General features: G+C 43.8%; 1 protein-coding gene across 2 annotated transcripts in view; it reads left to right on the top strand.

The window, feature by feature from the left end:
- Positions 1–13,618, top strand: part of pde9aa (phosphodiesterase 9aa) — a 29,720-nt gene that overhangs the window by 15,271 nt on the left and 831 nt on the right. Inside the window, exons 7-16 of one of the 2 annotated variants that reach the window (XM_069155204.1) lie at positions 5,576–5,660; positions 6,209–6,269; positions 8,443–8,517; positions 9,183–9,269; positions 9,790–9,894; positions 10,837–10,919; positions 11,108–11,264; positions 11,734–11,847; positions 13,057–13,161; positions 13,360–13,488. In XM_069155204.1, the coding sequence (XP_069011305.1) occupies positions 5,576–5,660; positions 6,209–6,269; positions 8,443–8,517; positions 9,183–9,269; positions 9,790–9,894; positions 10,837–10,919; positions 11,108–11,264; positions 11,734–11,847; positions 13,057–13,161; positions 13,360–13,488 (1,001 nt within the window). Of the gene's footprint in view, positions 1–5,575; positions 5,661–6,208; positions 6,270–8,442; positions 8,518–8,708; positions 8,784–9,182; positions 9,270–9,789; positions 9,895–10,836; positions 10,920–11,107; positions 11,265–11,733; positions 11,848–13,056; positions 13,162–13,359; positions 13,489–13,618 lie in introns of both variants that reach the window. The other variant, XM_069155205.1, reaches the window with a different exon arrangement.

Here is a 13,618-nt window from a genome sequence, read left to right as displayed (position 1 = left end):
CAGTGTTATCAAATGAAATAAAAGATCTGGATAACTGAGACTGTCCTGAAAAAAACTAGATATACCATGAACGGTTAATTCCAACAAAATGAGCCTGAATACAGCCTGTGGTTCAAAGGGTTAACCCCTCAAACCTGAAGCTAAATTTCAGTAACAGCTCCACAACTGAGAGACCAGGATGAACAACCTCAGGGTTTATGGACGCTAATATCATATCACCAGACCAGAGAGAGACCTGACAAAACTGAGCTTTTTACTTCCCCCTGATTTAAACCCTGAATTAAAGAGCAAATAATAACAAATACTAAGTGATGCAGCAGAACTGAAGCAGGACACGTTGCTTCCTCAGCTCTTTACAAGGACCTCCAGGGTGGAAAGGGTTAAACAGGGTGAACAGAACCTCCAGAATATTTATGCTAATGATTGTTCGAGCAGCTAATGACATCACAAAGTGAAAACCTTCTCTGTGGCTGTTTCCTGGCTGCTGTGATCGAGTTAAAAATGGAGAGAAACCAGCTGTAATGTAAACGACCTCCACTCATCATTCACAGGATGATCCAACTAATAACTAACTACAGGACGACAACACATAATCAAACCAAGCAGCTGGCCCAATCCCAATGTCCCCTGTAAACCCTGAACGATGATCCCTGAACATTGAACCCTAAACCCTGAACCTTGAATCCTGAACCCTGAACCCTAAACCCTGAACCCTGAACCCTAAACCCTAAACCCTGAACCTTGAATCCTGAACCCTGAACTCTGAACCCTGAACCCTAAACCCTGAGCCCTGAATCCTGAACCTTGAATCCTGAACCCTAAATGCTGAACCCTGAAGCCTAAACTCGAAACCTTGAACCCTTAACTCTGAACCCTGAACCCTAAACCCTGAACCCTGAACTCTGAACTCTGAACCCTGAACCCCGAACCCTAACCCCTAAACCCGAAACCCTGAGCCCTGAACCCTGAACCCTAAACCCTAAACCCTGAGCCCTGAACCCTGAAACCTAAATCATGAGCCCTGAACCTTGAATCCTGAACCCTAAACCCTGAGCCTTGAACCCTAAACCCTAAACCCTGAGCCCTGAACCCTGAACCCTAAACCCTGTACCCTGAACCTTGAATCCTGAACCCTAAACGCTGAACCCTGAAGCCTAAACTCTAAACCTTGAACCCTTAACTCTGAACCCTAAACCTTGAACTCTGAACCCTGAAACCTAAATCCTGAGCCCTGAACCTTGAATCCTGAACCCTAAACCCTGAGCCCTGAACCCTGAACCCTAAACCCTATACCCTGAACCTTGAATCCTGAACCCTAAACGCTGAACCCTGAACCCTAAACCCTAAACCCTGAGCCCTGAACCCTGAACCCTGAACCCTAAACCCTGAACCCCGAACCCTGAGCCCTGAACCCTGAACCCTAAACCTTATACCCTGAACTCTGAACCTTGAATCCTAAACCCTGAACTCTGAACCCTGAACTCTGAACCCTAAACCCTGAACTCTGAACCCTAAATCCTGAACCCTAAACCCTAAACCCTGAACCCTGCACTCTGAACCCTATACCCTATACTCTGAACCCTTAACTCTGAACCCTAAACCCTGAACCCCGAACCCTAAACCCTAAACCCTGAACCCTGAACCCTAAACCCTGGACTCTGAACCCTGAAACCTAAATCCTGAGCCCTGAACCCTGAACCCTGAACTCTGAACTCTGAACCCTGAACCCGGAAAAACAACATGGTTGGTGTTACTAAACCGGGTACAACGTCACCTTTTGGATTCATCCCCTCCAACCTCTGAATACCATCAAAAATGTTCTTTGTTCTTGGTCACATGTTCCTTCCTGACGTGAGATTTACGTGCGTGTAAATTAAATGTTTACGAAACGTAAAACTGTGACGTCTCCAGAGGCCAAAAACCAAGCTACCTCACGTTTTTCTGTAGTGGACAGGCATGTCTATTTTACACTTTGCCATGATACTGAACTGGCTGGACACAACAGGGACTCACTACCGCCCCCCCTAATGTACAAAGAGATTCACACAAGTGAAATATAGATTTTCCTCTGATATTTGCTCGAGAAAATACAAAAAGTCGCCATGTTTGGTAAGAAGCGCTTATCACGCCTGTTTCTGACATTATATTCTGATGTTGCTATGGTAACTGTGCCTTAAGCCCTGACAGTATTTTGTCCTTCGAGAAAGGATATGACAGCTAACTCTAACTCATGCTGTCCTCACACAGCTGATCTATCACAGTGAAAATACACACAGACGTGAAATGAAATAAATTATCTGTCACATTATTGTGTGAATAACTTAATCAGATTCGGTTTTAGTGACGTTTATACGTTGATTGTTGGATCAGTAAGTTTCAGCGGTCCATTTCAGTGTCCATGATAATATAACTGGGATGTGAACTCTGGTGGCCGCAGCTGTTTTGATCTATTCATAAAATATCAGCCGTGTGTGGAGACTTCCAGAACAGAATCTGTGACGGTAGTTTGTTTACATGAAGAATCAGGAGACACGTGTGGTTCCGCTCCGGCAGGATGTGTAGAAACGATCACGTGATTCTCAAACCCACAGGAACCTGAATGAATGTGTGTCATGTGACATCACAGCCCAGGTGTTTCCTGTGTGTGTAGGTATGTCACGTGTGTTTGTACATGCATGTGGGTTGATGCCCCCTTGTCTTCTGACATTCCACATGTTTCCTCCATGAGATGCAGCTTCAGTCTCATCAGAGCCTGCACTCACTTAGGGTAAGTGAGTGCAGTCACCATGACAACATGTCCTGAGTTTGCTTTGGTCACCATGGCGATTATACCCACTCCATTGTGAGCAGCTTTCTTTTGAAGCGATGGTGAAGCAGGTCAGGGCTGTGTTCAGAGTCGTGTTCAGTTTGTGCATCTGAACTGGATTAGAACTCATGATAAACAGAAAAATAAATCCTGCTTCTGAACTAAAGGTTGTTCTCTACAGATTACATGTTCTCTACAGATTACATGTTCTCTACGGATTACATGTTCTCTACGGAATACATGTTCCCTACGGAATACATGTTCTCTACGGAATACATGTTCTCTACGGATTACATGTTCTCTACACTGTAGGGAACATGTAATCTGTAATCTGTAATCTACGGAATACATGTTCCCGACAGAATACATGTTCCCTACAGAATACATGTTCTCTACAGAATACATGTTCTCTACGGAATACATGTTCTCTACAGAATACATGTTCTCTACGGAATACATGTTCTCTACGGAATACATGTTCTCTACGGATTACATGTTCCCTACAGAATACATGTTCCCTACGGAATACATGTTCTCTACGGAATACATGTTCTCTACAGAATACATGTTCTCTACGGATTACATGTTCTCTACAGAATACATGTTCTCTACAGATTAAATGTTCTCTACGGATTACATGTTCCCTACAGAATACATGTTCCCTACGGAATACATGTTCTCTACGGAATACATGTTCTCTACGGAATACATGTTCCCTACGGATTACATGTTCCCTACGGAATACATGTTCTCTACGGATTACATGTTCTCTACAGAATACATGTTCTCTACAGAATACATGTTTTCTACAGATTACATGTTCTCTACAGAATACATGTTCTCTACAGATTAAATGTTCTCTACAGAATACATGTTCTCTACAGATTACATGTTCTCTACAGATTACATGTTCTCTACAGATTTGTTCAATCTGCTCTTTAGTGGAGTTTTACATCTGACATACAGTCACTTCACACAAGAATGCCATTTGCCTGGATACCTGGTTGCTACAGCAACAGCGTGGCGCCCACACATATCTCCATCCTCTCATCACTTTGGTCGCCATGGCCACCTCCTCTAATATGAACTGGAGTGTTGTCGGAGGCGACCTTTGTGTTTGAGGAGAGAGGTGGAGTGATGACAGAGAGGCGGGCGGAGGAGGACACTGAGAGTCAGCTGAGTGTCAGACACACAGCTGTTTATGTTGATGTGATGCTGCTGCAGTTCAGACGGAGAGCTACACTGATACCCAGCTGCAGGATCTCCTCCACCCTCAGTCAGACCTCCTCCACCACCTGCTGCGTCCTCAGTCTCTCCTCTTCTGTTTCAGTGAGTTCACGACACACTCAATGTGCTTTCGTAAAGTTGCACTCAGAGATCTGCTCAGTCCCATCCAGCCTCCAAACTCCAGCCTCCATGCTGCTGCAGCTGTTTATGCCCTCAGAGTGTCTGATGAGTGGAGGATGTTGTGTTTGCTGCTCTGCATGTCGGCTCTGATCACCTCTGCTATGTTCGACTGGGACACTAACGTATTTGACAGGCAGGGGAGCGTCTGCATCGACTCCACTTTGACACTCAGTGGTTTGCTGATAGTTCATCCTTCCATCTCCTTACAACACTTCACATACACCGCAGCCCTCTGACACGTACTCACAGTACATACGTGTACATTCACAGACTGACACTCCGGCTCAACCACATGCTGGGAGTCATGTTTTAGATCAGTGCTCGTATTGGCTGCTGCTTCTGGAAAGATACAAAATTCTCTGATTCTATCGATTACAATTACATGTGAAATGTCATCATGGAAACAATCTGTCAGTGTAGAAAAATGTTTGGATGCTGTAAAATTTAAATAGAAACAGAATATCACATAAATCCATATTTAATTGAAAATAAACCAATTTTATTGTTTTATAAAAAAATATATGCTTCTTTTGAATTTGATGGCAGCAACCCCAAGTTGTTACAGGGTCATGTTTACCACTGTGTTCCATCACCCCTTATTTTAACAACACTTTGTAAACGTTTGGGAACTGAGACCAGTTTCTGGAGTTTTGAAAGTGAAATGTGGTCCCATTCTTGGCTGATATAGGATTTCAGCTGCTCAACAGTTCAGGGTTTCCTTTGTTGTATTTTTCATGTCATGATGCTCCAAATGTTTTCAATGATTGACAGGTCTGGACTGCAGGAGGCTAGTTTATCACCTGTGAGCCCATGCAGTGATTTCCACTCCAGAATAGTGTGTTTTTAATGCAGTGCTGCCTGAGGGCCCGAAGATCACCACCATCCAATATTGGTTTCCAGCCTTGTCCCTTGTGTTCAGAGATTTCTCCAGATTCTCTGAATCTTTTAATGATATTATGAACCGTAGACGATGAAATCCACTAATTCTTTGTAGTTTTACGTTGAGGAACATTATTCTTAGATTGTTGAACTATTTTCCAACACAGTCTTTCAGAGTGGTGAACCTCTCCCCATCTTCACTGCTGAGAGACTCTGCCTCTCTGAAATCATCTTTTATACCCAATCATGTTACTGATCTGTTGCCATGGTAACCTGGTTAGTTGTCAGGTGTTCTACCAGCTGTTTTTTTAATCGTTACATAACTTTTCCAGTCTTTTGTTGACTAATTAAAAAGCATTTAGGCCTTAATAATTTCTCACAATGACCCAGAGACATCTAAGCAGCTAAAATGTTGTGAAGAGGTTAAATATGAACTTAAAGAGGTCTAATGAGGTTGTGATTAACGACTGTGTCTGTGTGCAGTGGAGGGCATGAAGGTGGTGGAGATTGATAAATGTCGCAACGACATCAAGAAGCTCCGTGAGGAGATGGCCTCCAGAAACAACAGGTGACAGCTCGGTGATCCCTGCAGACACTCTAACGAACACACAGCAGCTGTTCTGTCAGGGGACACATGATTCTCATTAACTGGGTGTCAGATGTTAGAAGCTCCTCCTGCTTCTGTTTTCCTCCTCAACACAGAGCTCAGCATGCCTACTGCTCAGTGTCCCATTAGTACGGGTAATCGATCAGTGATAGTAGTAGTTATTGGTACAAATGCAATTAGTCTCTCATCATGAAATTAATGAACCACAATGTGTATCAAGACTGATGTCAGTGTGGGATGGACTCACAGTATCTCCCTGTTTTAAATGAATATATGGATTAAAGATAATGAAAATATTCAGGAGTTAAACCATCATCAGGATCTCTGTTAGGTCTTCTGTAATTCACCAGCAGCAGCAGTACCAATGCTAACAGAAACAGTGACATAGTTAGCAGTGGTAGTTGTAGAGCTAACATGAAGTTTTACCAACTTCTGTTTACTTGTGTACTTCTGTATGTTTTATCGAAGTAAGAGTACTAATATTATTATTTCTGCTTTTTCTCTTTCAGTAACTTCCTGGAAGACAACAAGAAGCTGACGCCTCGCAGAGACGTGCCCTCCTACCCCAAGGTAAGGCTCTGATGAACCTCTGTTTGTGTCAGCCAGGTGAGTCTGCTGATGTCAGGTGTGCTCACAAAGGCCACGCCTCCACTGTGCTTCCAGGAACCACAGAGAACTCATGTTTTCTTTATGTCATCCAAAACCAAACCAAATATGATGGACTGATGTTCTGCAAACACAGTGGACAGTTGCGTGTAGATGTGTGTAGATGTGTGTAAATGTGTGTAGTTGTGTGTAGATGTGTACAATATCTGAAAAAGTACTGACGCTGTGTAAAATGTAAATAATGTGATGATCTGTAAATCTCATAAACCCATATGTAACATAAAATAGATGAAAGACAACATGTCAAATGAGACATTTTATTGTTTTATGAAAAATATCTGCTCATTTTGAATTTGATGGCAGCAACACGTCTCCAAAAGTTGTGATGGTCAACAAAAGACTGGAAAAGTTGTGTAAAGATAAAAAAATTAAAAAAAACACCTGGTGGAACACCGTACACTAATCAGGTTATTAATATTGGATGGTGGTGATCTTCGGGCCCTCAGGCAGCACTGCATTAAAAACACACTATTCTGGAGTGGAAATCACTGCATGGGCTCAGGAACACTTGTGAAAACCATCGTCTGTGAACACAGTTCATCGCTGCATCCACAAATGCAGGTTAAAACTCTCCAAAGAAGAAACCAGATAGAAACATGATCCAGAAACACCGCCGCCTTCTCTGGACTGAGATCATTGAAGATGGACTGAGGTGAAGTGGAAAACTGTCCTGAGGTCTGATGGATCACAATCTGAGATTCTGTTTGGAAATCATGGACGCTGCATCCTCCAGGTTAAAGAGGAGAGGGACCATCCAGCTTGTTATCAGCTCAGTTCTAAAGCCAGCATCTGTGATGGTACAGGATGCATTAGTGCACATGGCATGGGTAGCTTGAACATCTGGAAGGAAGCATTAATGCTGAATGATATATTCAGGTTTTGGAGCAACATATGCTGCCATCCAGACAACGTCTCTTTCAGGGAAGGTCTTGTTTATTTCAGCAGAACAACGTCCAACCACATTCTGCACGTATTCCAACAGCATGGCTCACTAGTAGAAGAGTCCGCTGATAAACTGGCCTCCTGCAGTCCAGACCTGTCAATCATTGAAAACATCTGGAGCATCAGGACATGAAAAATACAACAAAGGAGACCCTGAACTGTTGAGCAGCTGAAATCCTCTATCAGGCAAGAATGGGACCACATTTCACTTTCAAAACTCCAGAAACTGGTCTTCTCAATTCTCAAACGTTTACAGAGTGTTGTTAAAAGAAGAAATTATTTTTAGAGACGTGTTGCTGCCATCAAATTCAAAATGAGCATATATTTTTTTATAAAACAATACAATTTCTCAGTTTCAACATTTGATATGTTTTTCTTTGGTCTATTTTATATTAAATATGAGTTTATGAGATTTGTAAATCATTGCATTTAGTTTTTATTTACAGGGTTGTAGATGTGTGAAGATGTGTACAGATGTGTGTACAGATGTGTGTAGGTGTGTATAGATGTGTATAGATGTGTACAAATGTGTGTGTATATGTGTGTCTAGATGTGTGTAGATGTGTGTGTAGGTGTGTACAGATGTGTGTACAGATGTGTGTAGGTGTGTATAGATGTGTACAAATGTGTGTCTAGATGTGTGTAGATGTGTGTGTAGGTGTGTACAGATGTGTAGATGTGTGTGTAGGTGTGTGTATATGTGTGTAGATGTGTGTATATATGTGTAGATGTGTGTATGTGTACAGATGTGTGTAGATGTGTGTAGGTGTGTACAGATGTGTGTAGATGTGTGTGTATGTGTGCAGATATGTGTGTATGTGTGTAGATGTGTGTATGTGTGTAGATGTGTGTATATGTGTGTAGATGTGTGTATGTGTGTAGATGTGTGTATGTGTGTAGATGTGTGTAGATGTGTAGATGTGTGTATGTGTGTAGATGTGTGTATACTGTATGTGTGTAGATATGTGTATGTGTGTAGATGTGTGTATGTGTGTAGGTGTGTGTATGTGTGTATGTGTGTATGTGTGTAGATGTGTGTATGTGTGTAGATGTGTGTATGTGTGTATATGTGTGTATGTGTGTGGCCCCGAGCCAGACGTGGCGGTCAGGTTAACTCCAGCTCTGTTGTCTGCAGTACATGTTGTCACAACAGACCATAGAGGCCCTGAAAAAACCCGCCTTTGACGTCTGGCTGTGGGAGGCCAACGAGGTAAGACTGACCTGACACCTCTCCTCTCCTCTCTTCTCCTCTCCTCTCCTATCCTCTCTTCATCTCTCCTCTCCTCTCCTCTCTTCTCCTCTCCTATCCTCTCTTCATCTCTCCTCTCCTCTCCTCTCCTCTCCTCTCCTCTCCTCTCCTCTCCTCTCCTCTCCTCCTCCTCCTCCCTCCTGTGTGTTTAGTACCATCTGTCTAAGGAGACAGTAGAAGCTCTTAGATTGCCTACATTCGATGCGTGGCAGTGGGAGCCCAATGAGGTGAGACTTGCGCTCTGATTGGCTGAATTATTGACACATGATTTCCTAACTGTTTATTATTATGTCCTTATTGTGTTGTTGAACATCAGCTGCCTGAAGTTAGATTCTACTGAGTGACACTATTGACTTTGTAAAGTGACAGATTGAATATTTCTAGAACATCATTTATAGGATGAAGTGCAGCAGAACCAGAGATGTCATCTTTTATGTTCCTTATTAAATCCTGCTGTCTATATTACCCAGAATGCACCAACAGTTCAGTCTGAGACTCATGTTATGATTGTAGCTGGTCAAACAGATGTAAAGGAGATAAGTGACAGAAGTGATCTTCTGTTTCTTCATGTGATTATCTGTGGCTTCACTCCGACATGCCACTGATGTGTTCCCGTGTTCCTGCAGATGCTGAGCTGCCTGGAACACATGTACCATGACCTGGGACTGGTCAGGGACTTCAATATCAACCCCATCACACTCAAGAGATGGCTGGTGAGAAACAGAGCAACACACCGCTGGGCTACAACATAATCATAACGATGATAATAACAATAGGAATAACAAATACAATAAGTGTAAACATAGGGGGAAAATATGACAACAATGATTATAATAATAATGATGATAATAATAATAATGCTAATAATAATTATAATACTGATGATGATAATAATAATAATGATGCTAATAATAATAATGCTAATAATAATTATAATAGTGATGATAATAATGATAATAGTAATAATGATGATGATGATAATGATGCTAATAATAATCACGATAATAATAATAATACTGATGATAATAATAATGATAAAAGTATTAATAATAATTATGATAATAATGATGATAGTAATAATGATAATAATAATAATGATGATGATCATAATATAACAGCTTCCCCACTGAAGGAGACTTTAAAGACCAGAATAATAAGATAGTTTTTGTTCTGAGGATGACGGTACATTTCCATGCTGCTGTTTGTTGAAACAGTTTCTCTGTGTGTTTGTAGCTGTGTATCCATGACAACTACAGGAACAACCCCTTCCACAACTTCCGCCACTGTTTCTGTGTAACTCAAATGATGTACAGCATGATCTGCCTCTGTAGCCTGCAGGTACGTCCTCATGGTGTGAAGGGAAGTGAGTTTCCACAGCAAAAAGTGCAGCACCAAACACACACCTTGTACAATAAATAAACAAATATATATATATATGTATATATATATATATATATTTTTTTTTTTTTTTTTTTTTAAACAACTTTTCCTGTCTAAATTCGCAAAGCGAGTGACATGACAGCCTGTTGAGAGACTCTACTGTTAGCATTATCATTAGCATAGTCCCAAGTGTCAGTGGACTTTGGAACGAGGTTTTCCCCACAAGAAAAGCAGTTTTAATCAGTAAAATACTAGAACCCAGGTGGAAAGGTGAGGGATGACATTTCATGACATGTAACCATCAACTTAAAGGGGCAACCCACCCATGAGGTCAGTTGTGTAATGTCTCCTGTCTCTGGAGGAGTTTATGGAGTCTGAGTTGTGCATTGAACTTGTCAGTATGGAGACGATGGAGGGCTGTAAAGTGTTCCTCTCTGAATGAAGCAGCTTTTGATAAAATGACAGGTACAGTGGTGCTGAGGTCGTCGGGGGGAGGAGGGGCGGGGAAAGATCAGACGTCATGGGACTGGAACAGCTGTGAGGGGGGAAGGATCAGATGATGAGGAGGAGGATAGGAAGAGATGGCGGGGGCAGGAGGGAGTCTCCACTCGCTGGAGGACAAATGGTGAAACATCTGTCCCACACACACATTCAGCTTGAAACAAGGGTTACACACACATCAGCACACATACAAGTTCAGAGAGAGTTCCTGAACGCAGCACGGTGCTGCACACAGCAGGAGGATCAACACCTTCAGAGATATCACACAGATGTCAGTGTTTAGTAGGCTGATAATAAAGGTGTGTGTGTGTGTGTGTGTGTGTGTGTGTGTGTGTGTGTGTGTGTGTGTGTGTGTGTGTGTGTGTGTGTGTGTGTGTGTGTGTGTGTGTTCATTTTCAGGAGAAGATCACTCAGGTGGACGTTCTGATTCTCATGACAGCTGCTGTGTGTCACGACCTCGATCACCCCGGCTTCAACAATACGTGAGCCAAACATACACCCAGCAACACATCGTGTGTGTGTGTGTGTGTGTGTGTGTGTGTGTGTGTGTGTGTGTGTGTGTGTGTGTGTGTGTGTGTGTGTGTGTGTGTGTGTGTGTGTGTGTGACCTCGTCGTCCCTCCTGACTCCTCCCCCTCCTTCACCTGTGTTCTGGCTTCTCCCTCTCCACAGGTACCAGATCAACGCCAGGACGGAGCTGGCGGTGCGCTACAACGACCTCTCCCCCCTGGAGAACCACCACTGTGCTGTGGCCTTCCAGATCTTCTCTCAGTCTGACTGCAACATCTTCTCCAACTTCGACCCCGAGGCCTTCAAACAGATCCGGCAGGTAGAGCAGCTTGAACATCTGGAAGGAAGCATCAATGCTGAATGATATATTCAGGTTTTGGAGCAACATATGCTGCCATCCAGACAACATCTCTTTCAGGGAAGGTCTTGTTTATTTCAGCAGAACAACATCCAACCACATTCTGCACGTATTCCAACAGCATGGCTCACTAGTAGAAGAGTCTCTCAGCAGACATTAAGGATTTCATGTAGTTTCTCTCTGTGAATGTGGGTCTGGTTCCTCTGCAGAGGAAATCCTTTGCAGTTGCTCCGTCCTGCTTGTATATATTATATAATATATAATCATACTGATTTCATGTACTGTCCACATTTTTGATCAAACTATATTTCCAGGTTGGGCCAACATGTTTTTTTTTTTTAACTTTAAAATCTTTTTGAACTGATCTGATTTGATGAACGGTGAGCCGATGTTTTATTGCCTGAGGATGTCCCACTCTGCCGTGTTTCAGGGAACCATCACTCTGATCCTGGCCACAGACATGGCTCGACACGGAGAGATCCTCGACTCCTTCAAGCAGAAAGTGGACAGCTTCGACTACACGGATGAGGAGCACGTGACCTGTGTGAGGACACGCTGATTCTCACACACAAACACACGCACATACGCACACACACACACTCACTCACACACACACAGTCACACACACAAACTCTCACACACACACACACACACACACACACACTCACTCACTCACTCACTCACACACACACAGTCACACACACAAACTCACACACACACACACACACACACACACACACACACACACACACACACACACACACACACACACACACACAGGACCGACAGGAAACCCCAAATGACCATCCAACCGACCGACCGACATGACACTCCAACCGACCGACAGGAAACCCCAAACGACCAACCAACCAACCGACCAACAAAACACTCCAACCGACCGACCGACAGGAAACCCCAACCGACCGACAGAACACTCCAATCAACCGACCAACAGGAAACCCCAAACGACCAACTAACTGACCGACCAACAGGACACTCCAACCAACCAACCGACAGGACACTCCAACCAACAAGAAACCCCAAACGACCGACTAACCGACCGACCGACAGGACACTCCAACCAACTGACCGACAGGAAACCCCAACCGACCAACAGAACACTCCAACCGACCGACCAACCGACAGAACACTCCAACCGACCGACAGAACACTCCAACCGACCGACCAACCGACAGAACACTCCAACCGACCGACAGAACACTCCAACCGACCGACAGGACACTCCAACCAACTGACCGACAGGAAACCCCAACCGACCAACAGAACACTCCAACCGACCGACCGACCGACAGAACAGTCCAACCGACCGACCGACAGGAAACCCCAAACGACCAACCAACCGACCGACCAACAGGACACTCCAACCAACCGACTGACAGGAAACCCCAAACGACCAACCACCCCACCGACCAACAGGACACTCCAACTAACCAACCGACCAACAGGACACTCCAACCAACCGACCGACAGGAAACCCCAAACGACCAACCAACCGACCGACAAAACACTCCAACCAACTGACCAGCAGGACACTCCGACCAATCGACCGACCGACTGTCATGCTTCTCTTCCCTGCTGCATGTATTTATTTATCGCTGTGGTTTCACAAAGAACACAACTTTAACTGCAACGCGTGGCTAATCGTTATTTATCTTGATAATAAATACTGCTTGTTGAGATCACTGGTGACCCTGTGTTCACGGTGACCTTTGCCCTCTGACCCACTGTGCAGCTGAAGATGGTGCTCATTAAGTGCTGTGACATCTCCAACGAGGTGCGGCCCATGGAGGTGGCTGAGCCGTGGGTGGACTGCCTGCTGGAGGAGTACTTCATGCAGGTGAGTCACACATAATAATAATAATAATAATAGTGATAATCTAGGCAGCCTTTCTGTGCGTTTTAAAACCTAAACAGTAACATGACCTTTAGGTTCCAGCTCCTTTCAGCAGAGTGTTTAGAAGCATATTGATGACGAGCCTGTATTCAGCTTCATTAACTTCAGTGCGTCCATGAACTTTGACCCTCTCATCAACAGAGCGACAGGGAGAAGGCTGACGGACTTCCTGTGGCTCCGTTCATGGACAGAGAAAAGGTGACCAAGCCCACGGCCCAGATCGGCTTCATCAAGTTCGTCCTCATCCCCATGTTTGAAACTGTGATGAAGGTGAGGATGAAGGTGGATCATGAGGTGAAGCAGAGGTGGTTTCATGAAAGCCATGAGTTCAGTGTCGGATAAATAAAGTGCACCGAGGAGGCATGTGTGACAGGACAAATGATCGCGGAACAAAGAAACT

This window comes from Embiotoca jacksoni, unplaced genomic scaffold (assembly GCF_022577435.1).
Source record: "Embiotoca jacksoni isolate LCO1_2020_lvr unplaced genomic scaffold, fEmbJac1.0.p SCAF_2, whole genome shotgun sequence".
Taxonomy (NCBI): Eukaryota; Metazoa; Chordata; class Actinopteri; family Embiotocidae; genus Embiotoca; species Embiotoca jacksoni.
Note: the sequence above shows the minus strand (reverse complement) of the source record. Positions and strands in the feature narration are given on the sequence as shown.